Source organism: Myripristis murdjan, chromosome 24 (genome assembly GCF_902150065.1).
Source record: "Myripristis murdjan chromosome 24, fMyrMur1.1, whole genome shotgun sequence".
NCBI classification, from domain to species: domain Eukaryota; kingdom Metazoa; phylum Chordata; class Actinopteri; order Holocentriformes; family Holocentridae; genus Myripristis; species Myripristis murdjan.
The window spans coordinates 8,719,487-8,732,000 of NC_044003.1; the positions used below are offsets into that span (position 1 = coordinate 8,719,487).

The window sequence follows — 12,514 nt, forward strand, 5'->3', positions numbered from 1 at the left end:
AGACATCTTTTTTTTTTTTTTAAACGTCTTTTCTTTTATTTGAGTCATGCAGCCATTTGACTTTGTGTTGGAGGGTGGGGGGGACGGGGAGGAGGAAGGGACGGGAGGGCGGGGGGATTAGATGAAGGCAGTTAAATCCTTTGTTCTTCTTTGAATTGTGTTATAATTAGCTGTGGTTTAATCTTCTTGGAAATGAAGCAAAAGTGTGCATTTTTAAAGACAGATGGAATTACGAGCCGCGCTGTTGTGATTTCATACCAGTGTCATGCTGAGGCAGCCGCTGAGGAGATGCTCTGTGTGTAATACTGTCTGCCTGCGAAGGATGGGGATCTTACAACGGGGAAATTGTGCACATCCAAAGAAAAGCCCCATGCAGTAGCACAATGTCCTCTCCAATTTAGACGTTTCCTGAAATCCATCCACCTTGTAGCTTCTCTCTCTCTCTGTCTGTCTTTGGAGTCACGCTCCTGCCTCACCCGCTCTTAATGGTTAATCTGTATTAACCCGAGTGATCATGCAAGATATCTCCATGATGCTCTGAAATCCTCTAGGGAGGGATTTTGCATCTATTTTCCTTGCTGCTGTAAACGATGAAATAAATAAATAAGTAAATAAATAAATGAAGAGTTTGCGTGCGGTCGTTGGCGAGCATCGTGCGCTCTGGCTCGGCACTTTTACGCACGGTTTGGCTCGGAAGGATTTACCCCAAAATAGGAGCGTGACTGCTTACATCTGTAACCGAGACCTTAATGAATGATGTTTAAGAGCGGAAATCCATAGGGAATCTGTGATCTCCCTGCGGGGGGTGTCACATTTAGCCTCAGCAGGAGCACACGACAGTGATGTCAGGCGACCCTTTTGGAGGTTTATCTCTAGATGAGATTGAGGGGAAACCCACCGAATCCAACCCACAGTGCCCTCACCTCTATTTACGGAATACTCTGACCTGTCTTTTTTTTAGGCTTACATGAATATTAATGAGGTAAATTCATCTTAAACAGCGTCATAAGTAGCGCCAAATCCACTAAAGTTATCAAAAAGATGAGGGGGGGAAATAAAGTAATCAGTTTCTTTCTTTCTTTCCTATTTATGATGGTGATGATCACCCAGTTGGAGGTCACATCTCACCCAGCTTTTTTTTTTTCCAATCACCTCCAGCATCACTTGGCAAAGATAAGAATCAAAGGAAATGGGGAAAAACAGGGTTGCCACACTTACGAGCCTGGCTTGTGCGCATCCGCCGGTGTGGACCAACGCTTTTTCCTGCTTTTGTGTTTCCGGCACTCCACGATGAGGATCAAACAAAAAAGTAAAAATAACAACCTGGTGTAATATGGCATTATGGGCGCGCACTTAAAAGTCCCGCAGCGAGTCGAGCTGTAACCCCTTCAGTCCGTACCATCTTCTTGTCGGAGGCGGAGGAGGTGTGATAATCGCGGCATGTGGCGAACAAGTGCGCCGGATGCTTGCGGAGGAACGGGATGATAACTCTGATAAGCGCTCTGATTGGTCTTCAGGCTCCAACGGGCTTTTTTTTTTTTTTTTTTTTCTCCCTGGCTGTGGAGCGCAGCATCAGGACCACATCCAGCACACTGCAAAAAAATTGGCCATCCTAACACTTGGTGCCACATTCAGCAGTAAAGCATTGTTATTCCTAAACATAAATAGATAAATAAATTAAACTAACAATGGGGGAGATAATTTAACCTGTTAATGTCAGATAAGGCAGCTTCCACAAGTATCAAGATGATAATATCACCTTCAAAATAAACTCCATTGGATCATTGGACTAAAAAAAGATTCTGGTTGCAACAAGCTGGTTGCAATGAAAAAAGTGAAATTATTTTATGCAACTGTCAGATATTTATTTATTTATTTATTTATTTACAAATCAGACCCAATTCCAGCTGCATGGCGTGTTGAAGATGTTTTTTTTTTTTTTTTTTTTTTTTTACAGCGCAGGGCAAGGGCATCCTTAACTGACGTAATACTTGTTCACATCTGTCTTGCCTGAGGGCTTCAGTTCACTCAAACCCCTTAAGTACAGCAAAGCCCCTGCACACTGCAAAAATATCCAGACAAGCAAATTTGCTCGGTTTCCAAAGCAAAAGCAAAAAAAAAAAAAAAAAAAAGAAAAAAGAAAAAAAGAAAGAAAAAATAAACTTGTTTTGCAGAATTATCTTTGATCGGTTGTCATTTATGCAGCAGAAGAGTGATGTGCGATGTTCTGGCTCGGCTATACGGATAATGAGGCTTGGTTCTGGAGGGGGGAGAAATGGTGAAAGAAGTGAAACACCCCGGTAAACAAGTAGAAGTGTCTCTCAATCTGTGAAATCCTTCATTTTAAAAACAGATAAGGTTTTGAAGGCCGGGTGGACTTGGCTGGAGACTGGAGGTGGGCGTTTTTTTGCAGTGCATCCAGTTTTAATTGCCAAGAAGACTTTTTTTTATTCATTAAAAATCTGGGGAGAAATTTTTGCAGTGACTGATAGCTGGCAAGTTAATTTATTTAAAGCCCAGTATCACTGTTCACATTCTCAAAGGGCTTTCCAAACAAAACAGCACGACATCCCCCTGACTTAATCCTCAAAGCAGCCGAGAAAAAGAGAAACTTTCTCCCCCAAAAAAACCCAGAGGTGGAACTGGAATGAAAAATGAAAGAAATCTTGAGACCACAGAGGGAGGAGATCACCTTCGTGGCCAAATAGGTGCGCAAAAGGTGCCAAGCCAGTGAGCAAATTACAAAAAAAAAAAAAAAAAAAAAAAAGAAATCATGCAAAAGAAAACACACTGGCAGACAAAATAAGGGCAAGAAAAGCAGCTGGGGGGCCTGACAGCCACAGAGCCGCCGCAACAGCCGAGGCGAGGGGGATGAAGAGGACGAGGAGGATGACGGGGAGGGATGAAAGGGATGGAGAGGGGACACCTGGGAGGAAGACAGTCACACTCAAGAAACACACACACACACAGAGTGGGGCAAATAAAGTGTTTGGATGTGGAGAAAGTGTTACATAGAAAACAACATAGTCGAGACTGAAGAGAAGAAATTATAAATTATGAAGACACAGAGCACAAAATTAGCCCTACAAGACTGCAGGTAGTTTAGAGGGAACATCGCTCCTGAACGCTCCCCTGATGTCTTTTCGGATATTGCCAGCTATTAGATTTCTGGCCGTTTTTCCTTTTATCTGTGCCCAGTCTGCACTTCTCATATGAATCCTGCGTTTCGGAGGCAGAGTGCGCTTTGACCCAGTTGTTGAAAGTTGTTTGGAGATGGAGTCGAGGAACCATTACCATTAGGCTTTGGGTCCTACTTTTCTCCACCAAAAAAAAAAAATGCCATTTCAGTTCACCCGACACAAAACAGCATTTTTTTCTTTTTTATCTCTACAGATTAAGAGATGTTATCCAGTCCAAATCATCGTTCTCTAGGCTACTGAGTCCAGTAGGATGATTTGAAAGAAAGGCTGACATTGCATGAAGAACACCCACAAGGAAAAAAGTGACAGCCAATGGTTTCCCCGCCTCTCTTTTCCTCACTAATTTGAACTCCATTCATCTCACTGTACAGTTACCCAACCTCTGAAAATCAGGAAATGAGACAGAATAAGCTATATATTTTTTGTTTTGTCTTAGTGACTTTAGGGTACAAAACCAGGGGATTTTTCAGGATCAAGGTCCGGCACAGTCAGACATGGCTGCCTAAAGAGAAATCTGACACCAAAGCCACTAGTGAACTGTATTCGAGGCTTCCTACTCAAATTCAGACCTTAATTTCTTGAAATGAGCTCAAGATTTTTATGTATAGACACCTCGCCTCTGACACGACCATACCAGAAACTTTGAATGTTTGGCCCTTTTACAACAATTTAATCACTTTTTACATTGCAACAAACCATTTTCCAAATCATGCAAATTTTAGATGTGTTTGAAACAACAGTATTCATAATCCACTCGTTGATAATTGGCTGTGTAACTCAAACGTTTCCCCGGGGACTATTTTCTGTGGCGGTGGGATCGTTTCACTCTGGCCCAATTTCAAGTCATCAAAAGACAACAGTGGTGCTGCTTTTTAGGGAAACTGATGTGGAGGACTTTATTACGGTGATGGGAAAACTGGTGTGAAGAAAGTTTGAAGTCTCTGAAGTTTCATTTTCATGTCGTAGTGGAACGAATGTAAACCAACGGCTGGAGAAAAGGGATGAAAAATGATTTTGGAATTCTGAGGTCCGACTGCGAAATGTGAAGTTTATATATTTGTAATGTTTTCAGATAAATATGTAAAAATCACTGCTATGGTCCTTTAATTCAGCTGTATCACTCTATAGATGACAATTATCCTTCACAATGACAAATGTCAGCCATGGTGGGATGATGCAGTTCATTAACTCATCAATATCTGGAAAAAACAAATTTTCAGCACAAAGGTTTTTTGTTTTTTTTGTTGTTGTTTTTTTCCATAAAATGAGTGGATTTACCCAGAGTCCAGTTATCTGAATCCATCTCAAACCAGTGGGCTCCAAAACACGATACACGGCAAAGTGTTTTTTATTTAATTCAAGTGATTTATTCTGTTTATGTCCCATTACACAGACCTTGGGCACAATAACCGAGGAGGCAGACATTATGAAGATCTTCAGAGGATACGGATGTTAACAGGATCTCTCCTGCCCTCAAGTGAAGCATGGACACATACGGATATTAGACATGGCTCAAATGTGGGAAAAACACCAAATATGGGTCCGTCGCAGGCGTATTTGTTCCCCTCAGCAGGTAGAGTACTATGACTACCCCCTAGGCTGTTTGCACGCTGCCAAGTTGATGTGAATGTCTAACTGGGGGAAGAGCTGCTGGCTGCCATGTGCAAAAAAAACAAATTTAAATTGCTTCCCAGTTACTGTCGGGCAGAGTCTCATGAGAATGATAAACCCCACTCCAAGTATAAAAAAAAAAAAAAGGGGTAAATGTTGGACAGTGTTTGGGTCTGTTTACACTGATAGAAAAAAAAAAAAATAACACGTGACTTTTTGAATCCAGCTTCAGGGAATGAAACCAAACAAGAGATGAATGCGCAGAACACAGCAGAACACAGGGAGAGAGGAAAAGTGTAAATGAATGAGAGTGGTGTGTCCACAGAAAAATGATTTCCTGCAGAAAAACAAAAAACAGAAAAAAACCCAAAAAAAAACATCCTTGCTTCTGGGTGTAAAATAAAAGCAGAATCAGACTGTGAATCAAAATGAGTCATACTTTGTGTTGTGGGCAGCTGGACTGACTGGCTGAATCTGCTGTTTTTAACACCACAAAAGAAATATCCGGCTGGAGAGAGAGCGAGAGAGAGAGCGAGAGAGAGAGAGAGAGATGCGAAACGCCACATTAATTTTTTTACTAGTGCAAATAATCCCTTATATCGTCACACTATTACGCGCCGCTGTGTCGATAACAGTTCAAAGAACATTGCCCTTGTTGTACTTCAGTAAGCATATTTAGCAGCACTGAATCAGTCAAGCAGGCTTATTCCCTTCAGAGGATTGGTGTGAGTATTTATACTGTAACCCCTGACTGTGTGAAGGCGGCTGACCAGACGCATCAGCAAGGCGGAGCGCGGGAGGAAGAAGTCGCAACGGCACGTGGTCTGCGCTTACAGTACGTGCGGACGCTTCCACAATTAAATAATTAACTCTGAGACCAAACCTCCGTGTGTTTTAAATGTGATATTACAGTTTTAATTAAATAACGAGAGCAAGCGGCAGCCCTAGGACAGACAACAGTCTAAAAAAAACCCTCTAAAATTAAAAGGAAAAGGAAACATAGTGGATGTGGTTGTTGAGCCGATAACAAACACAACAGAGCTTCCCGTTCTTAAAAATGCATTACACTCTAGAGAGCAAATTCACATCGATTAAAAGACGCCCCCGGGGTGTTGTGGTGAGTCGCCCGCCTCCTCCACAGGAATGAACGTTACCCCTCGTTGTAAACTGAACTGTCTGTACACAAGCGGGGGGAGGGGGAGAATGTCAAAATGTCAGCTACTGCCTCACTCAGAGTGCCAGGCTGTGGGTAAAAACGAGGCTGTTCGTAGTCCAGTCGGGGGCAGCAGGTGGCGGGAGGAGCGGCGTTTGACCCGGGGCCTGGCGCACGCGCGCGCGGGGGGCGGGGGGGGGGCGTGCCGTGTCGGAGAGGTCGGGGCGAAGGGTGCGGCGGCTGTCGTCACAGCTCATAGTCAAACTTGTACTCGTGAGCCAGGTAGATCCTACGGAAAATGAGCGCCGCCAAGGCCAGGGTGAGCACCACGATGAGCACCGTTGAACCGGCGTGGCTGCCGTCCCGCGGCTGGTGGGCGGCGGCGGCGGCGGCGAAGGCGGGGAAGGTGGGCCTGCTGGCGGGCTCTCTGCCGTCTCTCTGGCGCTGCTGGGCGCGACGCTGCCGCGGGCTGAGGGAGCGGCTGCTGCCCGGGGCCGGGGCAGGACGAGCCTCGTCTGCTGCGGCAGCTGGAGACGCCTCGGCCTGCAGAGGAGGACAAGACAGAAACAGAGGCCCGAGCTGAGGCACGTCCAGATACGACACAAATAACACACAAATAACTGCAGTTACACTTGCAAACACACATGAAGGCTGTGAGCAACTTTTCAAATCGCCCATCTGTTTGCCCGCCATCAGAGAGCCGCTTCTTTTCTTTCTTTTTTTTTTTGCCTTTACGGTAGTTCACAGCAACAATTATCTGTAATTCATGAGCCTCTGAGATCAGCATATTAAACTATTCAGCTGGATCCGGTATGAAGTTCTGGTTAAAGTTAGTTTAGGATAAGAAATGAAGTTTTGATGATTCTGTTCATTTACAGTAGCCAATCCAGACGAAATTAGCCCTCTCAGGAGGACAGGAAGCTTTCCAGGGGATGACTAACCACGGGGCAACACTGTTGGATTCAGGTTTTTTTTTTTTTTTTTTTTTTTTTTTTTTTACAAAGAAAGCACACACTTCACCCAATTAGAGGATGGCTGGAGGGAGGCCTGTGGAGCCAGGAGAAGCTGGGACAGAGCAGGAAGGAGCCAACAATAAGCAGATGCCCCGCAGCCCTGGGTGCAGCCAGGCAGGGGCCAGGTGGGACAAAGTGGGATGTCCCGTCCCGTCTCGCCCGGGACCGGTTTTAAATCACTTCCTTGCAACTTCGACGGCAGATGGCGAGTCCTATTTTTGCCGTTACCCTCCTCGGTTTATCCGAATTCAGAAGAACTAAACCCTAATCTAAGTTGACCCTCCTCCCTGCTCCTTAGGAGGCGGTAGCTTTTGCCTCTGTGGGTAGCAGCTGGCGCCAAAAATCAATCCTCTTAGGCAACAGCCCTCGCCTCTATCATCTAAACCGGTGAAAATAACCCGTGGAAACACAGGCGTCTGGCTATGATAACACATCCGCTGCGATCTTTAGAGAGAGTGCTGATGTCTGGCTGCACGATTTCACACGCTAACTCGGTGCGACCAATAGGGCTGGCGTGGCGCTGGCTGCACAGTCTGGCTGCGCGCGGGATGACTTCCCTCCGTGCGCATCGCAAATGATTTCAGCGCACACGGCGGGATGTCGGCAGGTGATGAAGCACGCCACCAATTAAAGAGAGCACTATGAAAGACGTATAATTGACTGGATAATGACGGCACCATATAATCCTTTTGATTCTGCATTGTGGAGCTCGGGGACACCCACCGCTCAGTCAAATACCTCTGATAATGGAGAGGGGGGGGCTTAAGTGGATTGAAAAACAGACCTTAAAATGCCTCAGATGTGTCAGTTTTTGAATTATGTGAAGACACTCCAATCAGGCAGAGGAATTAACTCTCCTGTATAAAGCATATAAACATAAATAATCCTTAACACGAATAAACATCTAAAGTCGGTGACAGAGATAGCTCATTGAGAGAAAAAATACACCAAAATAAAAAAAACATATATATTACAAGTGATGTAAATTGCATTCCTGGGCCCATGTTATGGCTTGGTGGTGTTGTTTGTTTTCTTTATTTTATCAGAGATTTAACTGGCGGGATGTGTTCAATGCGATGTCAATGTTGAGATATTTTCACCGCAGCTACGGTTTTGGTAGCAGAAGATTTTTCCGCGAGCTGAAACGTCAACATTAAATATCGAGTTTGGGTGTCAGTTCTTCAAAATCAAAGAGCGCCGGCTCCTTTCTAGGCTCGCTGTTCTGTCCTGACGTGGAACAAACAAACAGGGAGAGATCCGTCAAACACAGAAGAGGCAAACACCAGCTTCTCCACAGTGTGCACTGCGGCAACGATTTGTGTTGTTCTGAGTTCGGGACGAGCCTTGTGCTGTTCGTGCTGCGCTGTCACTGCTGCTCTTCCCACTTACATGCGTAACCCACAGTGGAAAACAACACGCTCACACTTGTTGGGGGCTTTCTGAAAGGCATTTATATGAAATGTAGGAAATCGCACCGACTGGAGAAGAGGCAGGCTGAGACAAAGTGGCTAATCTAAGGGAAAAAAGGAGGAAATTACAACACTTCACCCCCCCCAAAAAAACCTCCTGGAGTGCACTGAACACCACAAACTAATGCTCTGCAACAGTGTGTGAGAGTAGATATCTCCTGTAAGTAGGTGGTGGATGAGCTGCAGGCGGGTGTGTGACACAGTTATGTGCAGAGCCCGTGTGCCGGTGTCCTACAGACCTGCTCAGCCTGCAGGCCGTCGGCGTCCTCTTGGCTCCCGGAGGTGGAGCTCTCTCCCTGGCTGAGCGTGGACGGCTCGCTCTCCGCCCCGCCGCTCTCACTGGCCTGTCTGGACGAGCTGGACTCCGCCTGCATTGACACAAGAAGCCGCTGTCATCTCACCACACTGAGCAAATAAATACTGTCTTCATGCTGCGTTATGTAACTGCGCTGTCAGCAGCTCGGTAGCTCTCAGGGTTAAATCACTGACCACGCAGGGAATCGGCCGTGACGAGTGTTTGTACCTTGAAGTTGATCTGCTGGGCTAGTTCTTTGGCCTTGTGGTCTTCGGGGGTGGGGTTGCTGTTCGGGGACAGAGCCAGGAGGGCTGAGCGCATGGAGCAGCCGCATGCCTCGCAGCAGAAGTCCTGAGACCTGCGAGAACACAAGCAGCGACACTGATGAAGGAGCAAAAACAGCTCACACACTTGCTGCTTCCATCACTTTTTCATGAAAAAAATGATCAGACCTCTGTGCTGAAAGTGAACAAAGACTCATGTGTTTGAGCAACATATTTGAAATCTGTCTGATCTCAGCAACGTTTTGGTGCATTTAGCTGAAACTGTCATTCTTATTCTTATCCTGGTGTGATTTGATGACATAGGCCTGTGGTTTTTGAGTTAGTAAACAGTTTGGTGTGAAACCGTCTCCTGTTTTTATGTTCGAAAAGGAGCCAAGTGCATTCTCTAAACTGCATTTCTTTAGCACTTTACGATGTTTGCCTCACATTCACCCATTCACCCATTCACACACACACACACATTCACACACTGACGGCAGAGGCTGCCATGCAAGGTGCCAAGCTGCCCATCAGGAGTGGTTGGGGTGTCTTGCTCAACAACACTTCAGCTGGGAATTGAACCAGGAATCCTCAGATTGCCAGATGACCCATGACCAGATGTGCCCACAATAACAATGCATGTTATGTATACAAAACTGTCTGTTACTGACATATAAAGTACCAGAATCATTCCCACAGTATGAATAGGTAACATCAGCTTTGTGCATGAGGTCTAAGAGGGCTGGGTGGTATATTGATATTATATCAATATTGTGATATGAGACCAGATATTGTCTGGGATGTTAAGTGGTGTGAGTGTTGTCTGTTTCTGAACTTGTCATCGTACATCATCCACATTACTGATGACGGCATATCAAAAATCTCTTTTGTGTAAATATCTTAATGAAAGCACCAGCAGTCATCCCTACAATATCATCACAACATCGATATCAAGGTACCTGGCGAGAGATATGATATTTTATTTTGTCCATTGTGTCGCCCAGCCCTGTGGACAGCAGCTAACTTGTTGAGGCAGCAGCAGCGGCGGAGTCACGTTCTGAACTTCTAATTCACACAGTTGCTTGGATCTTAATTTCTTGGCTGGATTTTCAGCTTTTGGTCACGGTCCAGCATTTTGTCTGCTGACAGCATCTGTGCCACTGCATTGTATGACTGAAGATTATTACACTTCACAACACAAAGAAATTACGCTTAGTGCCCGATTCCAGAGGCTGCCACACCAACAAAAAAAAGACACAATTAATAAACATTTTCATAGATTTTTTTTCTTTGATTTCAGTTGATGTGACTTAATATTTATTCAGAAGAGATTGTTTGCTCTTGCTCTGGCAATTTGTGAGATGTTGACTGGGGCTTATTAGACTGTACTCTATTATTCACTGCTATGTTTTGTACTTATATTTCTAAATTTTAATGTATTGTGATTACCACTGTTAAACTGACCTTATAAGCCATTACACACCATGTTCTTGTAAGGTATACCTTGAGGGTTACACGAACTTGATGGAGAATGACTTTCGGGTGTGTTTGTTTTATAATAATCACCTATAACTGGTCCATATCTTTTGACCCCAGTGTGTTTATTCTGTCATTCTTGCCTGAGAAACGCTGCTGAACTTAAAGATCGCAATAAGTGTCTATTTATGAATTTATTTCTATTTACTGCATGTAAACAGAGTGTGGGATTTCTTGATTTCTTGTATCAACCCTATCCGTCTGGATCCCATACAGGTGTCATCCAAGTTCATTTTGTTTCCTTTAACAGCCAAAAAAAAAAAAAAAAAAAAAAAAAAAAATGCACCCAAAGTAACAGTTTATTACTATAGGATATTTTGATGCTGTTGCTTTGTGTAGAGCCAGAGTAACAGGCGTCCAAACAAAGCCAGAGCTTTGCTTTGCTCACGGTCAGACAGAGTGGACGCTGGTCAGCAGGGACAAAGTTTGAACACAGGCAAGGACCAAACACTGTATATAACTGAGGCATTCAAATGCTAATGTCCCGCTGGGTTAGCTGCCAGCGCAGTGGGTGACCCTTATTGATTTGCCAAGACAAATTTTATCTGCACTTGGCGCCTGGTGGGTGTCAATCAGACGCTGACTTTCTGAAGTTAAAGTTTCAAATTTCTCTCCAATATGTAACTAGACTTTCCAGACCTGCGAGTGAACCCTGTAAACAAACTGGCACTAAGCTTCAAGCGCTGTGTGCATCTGGGTCTGAGTGTGTGTGTCTGTTTCTGAGTGTGTGTGTGTGTGTGTGTGTCTGTGTGTGTATATGGCATTGCCTGTCCATTTGTACTTAGTTGGCTGCCTCTCTGTCAGATGACAGGTTTGCTTTGCCTTCACCACCTGTGGCACATTCACATGCCAGCTAACTGCCCGGACCATCATGTGCTTTTTAGTTCTGCATGTCTGTTCTCATCAGGCCTCAGTCCCAATCTGTCAGCCTCTTCACATTGCCCTTCCCATTGTCACCCTCTTCACATCGCCTGGCACAGTGATTGGAAAAAAAAAAAAAAAACAGAAAATTTTAACAAATGCCTGTGGATTTGTCAAAGAAAACCAAATCGCTCCTTGCAGCTACTAATGGATTGATGTTAAAGCTGCACTGACACGGGATGAATCACGCACTGAGGAATACCAGATCATCACCGTGGAGCTCCCGAGGCTGAAGGAGGCATGTATAGATTTGGATACATTAGGGGGTATTAAGCGATCTAAATGTCTTCCTCTATGGTGACAGTATGGCAGTTGGCTTCCACTCCGGCAAAGTTGAATGGAGATGGGGCACAGGCTGGGCTTATCAGGCACCATGCACGCTGTGATGCATGACTGATGTCGCTGCTAAGCCTCCAGACAGCAAGTCACTGGGCTACGATGGCTTACACAGCCAATCTGTGTCTTCAAAAGCGTGCCGCACGCAGAAATGCGCCGTGGTTGGCTGACGGCTGCGCACATGACGGACTGTTACAACCGTTTTAGACATAAGCACGTTTGAACTCGAAATGAAATTCCACGACTCCAGATACGCAGTTTGTAAAACCCTAAGTGGTCACAGTATGTCAGAGAATCTATTCATCATTTGATTTACTAATAGAAACCATATTACCTTACACTGTCATCTGGCAGCTGCTTTTGTCCAAAGCGACTTACAGCAAGTACACTTTGTCAATGTCACTTCATTAGCTAAGCTTTCAAAAGGAATAAGCAGCATGTTTTTTTTTTTTAAGTTGTTTAAGCCAATCATGACATGAGATGTACCGTTTGAGTGGAAGTGCTGTTTTATTTAAGTGGAACAATTTAATTTCTAATTCAATGTCCTATAGCTGAAAAGCTTTAACACTAGGATGCTGCAAAACACAAAGCATACCCAGCATTACAAATTACCAAAAGCTTGGACACTGGGCACAGGATTCATGCTTGGACCAGAATGTAATGGCTCAAGGCAGAAATGCCCTTTCAAGTTCATTAAATTGCGATGAAATCCAAAAT

At 44.6% G+C, this 12,514-nt stretch overlaps 2 protein-coding genes across 2 annotated transcripts in view; both read right to left on the reverse strand.

The window, feature by feature from the left end:
* LOC115356653 (gamma-aminobutyric acid receptor subunit rho-2-like) overlaps window positions 1-1,440 on the reverse strand; it is a 20,840-nt gene extending 19,400 nt beyond the window's left edge. The window contains exon 1 of the mRNA XM_030047871.1: window positions 1,219-1,440. Coding sequence (XP_029903731.1) covers window positions 1,219-1,340 — 122 coding nt within the window. The 5' untranslated portion in view covers window positions 1,341-1,440. The remainder of the gene's footprint in view (window positions 1-1,218) is intronic.
* A 3,915-nt stretch (window positions 1,441-5,355) lies between these two features.
* The window catches only part of ube2j1 (ubiquitin-conjugating enzyme E2, J1), a 28,805-nt gene continuing 21,646 nt past the window's right edge, over window positions 5,356-12,514 (reverse strand). Inside the window, exons 6-8 of the mRNA XM_030047390.1 lie at window positions 8,970-9,099; window positions 8,686-8,814; window positions 5,356-6,507 (exon numbers count right to left, since the gene is read on the reverse strand). Coding sequence (XP_029903250.1) covers window positions 6,211-6,507; window positions 8,686-8,814; window positions 8,970-9,099 — 556 coding nt within the window. The 3' untranslated portion in view covers window positions 5,356-6,210. The remainder of the gene's footprint in view (window positions 6,508-8,685; window positions 8,815-8,969; window positions 9,100-12,514) is intronic.